The sequence below is a fragment of the Colobus angolensis genome, unplaced genomic scaffold (assembly GCF_000951035.1).
Source record: "Colobus angolensis palliatus isolate OR3802 unplaced genomic scaffold, Cang.pa_1.0 Scaffold57, whole genome shotgun sequence".
NCBI lineage: Eukaryota > Metazoa > Chordata > Mammalia > Primates > Cercopithecidae > Colobus > Colobus angolensis.
In genome coordinates, this window is record NW_012119265.1 from 6,262,812 (window position 1) to 6,263,538 (window position 727).

General features: G+C 67.1%; 1 protein-coding gene across 2 annotated transcripts in view; it reads right to left on the minus strand.

Moving 5' to 3' along the window:
- Window positions 1-721, minus strand: part of SLC35F4 (solute carrier family 35, member F4) — a 293,301-nt gene extending 292,580 nt beyond the window's left edge. For both annotated transcript variants that reach the window (XM_011961883.1, XM_011961882.1), the window contains exon 1: window positions 585-721. In XM_011961883.1, the coding sequence (XP_011817273.1) occupies window positions 585-687 (103 nt within the window). In that variant the 5' untranslated portion in view covers window positions 688-721. The remainder of the gene's footprint in view (window positions 1-584) is intronic.
- Window positions 722-727: the final 6 nt, after the last annotated feature.

Below are 727 nucleotides of genomic sequence, written 5' to 3' on the forward strand. Positions count from 1 at the left end.
TTTCGCTGCCCAGGGTGAAGAACCTCCTAAAGATGTTGTAACCAGAGTAACTCCCGCGCTGGCAGCGTCTCAACAGCCCGGAGTGAACGAGCTGACCCCACTAGAGCCAGGACCCACGTCTGGGTCGGCCTCCCCGGCCAGCCCCGCCCCGGAGCCTCCCCAGCCTGAGTCCCCAGCGCCCCGCACGCAGTAAGGTCTTTCGGGGCATGTGTCCCGTAGGGCTGACTTTCCGCTAAGTGAACAGCCATGTTAGCCTCCTCCGAGCGTAAATCCACCAGGGTGAGCCGGCCGACGGCAGTCAGGAGCGCTCACCCGGTCCCCTCCGCACCTCCCCCCAAGGCTACGACTGTTTCCAAACTCCTGGGCGCACCCAGCTGGGTCCCTTGCCCTGTCACGGTTCAGCACCGAGGACAGCGGACATACTTTTCTCCCGCGGGGTCCGCGCGGCCGGGAAGGCGGCGTGGACATAGCCGGCAGGGCTGCAGGTGTCCGGACCGCGCGCCCGCCCGTCCGCATCCCCGCGGCACCCCTGCGTGCCCACCTCCCTTCCCCGCTTCGCGCAGGGCAGCCCCGCGGCGTCTTACTTTTCTGGCTGGAGTAACCTGGGTAATAGCCATAGTAGCCAGTGATCCGCAGGATCCGGTCCTCGATAGTGGCCACCCCATTGGGGGCCGCCTTGACATCCATAGAGAGCGCGGGGCTGCGGCCCCGGGTGCGGCGGGGCTGA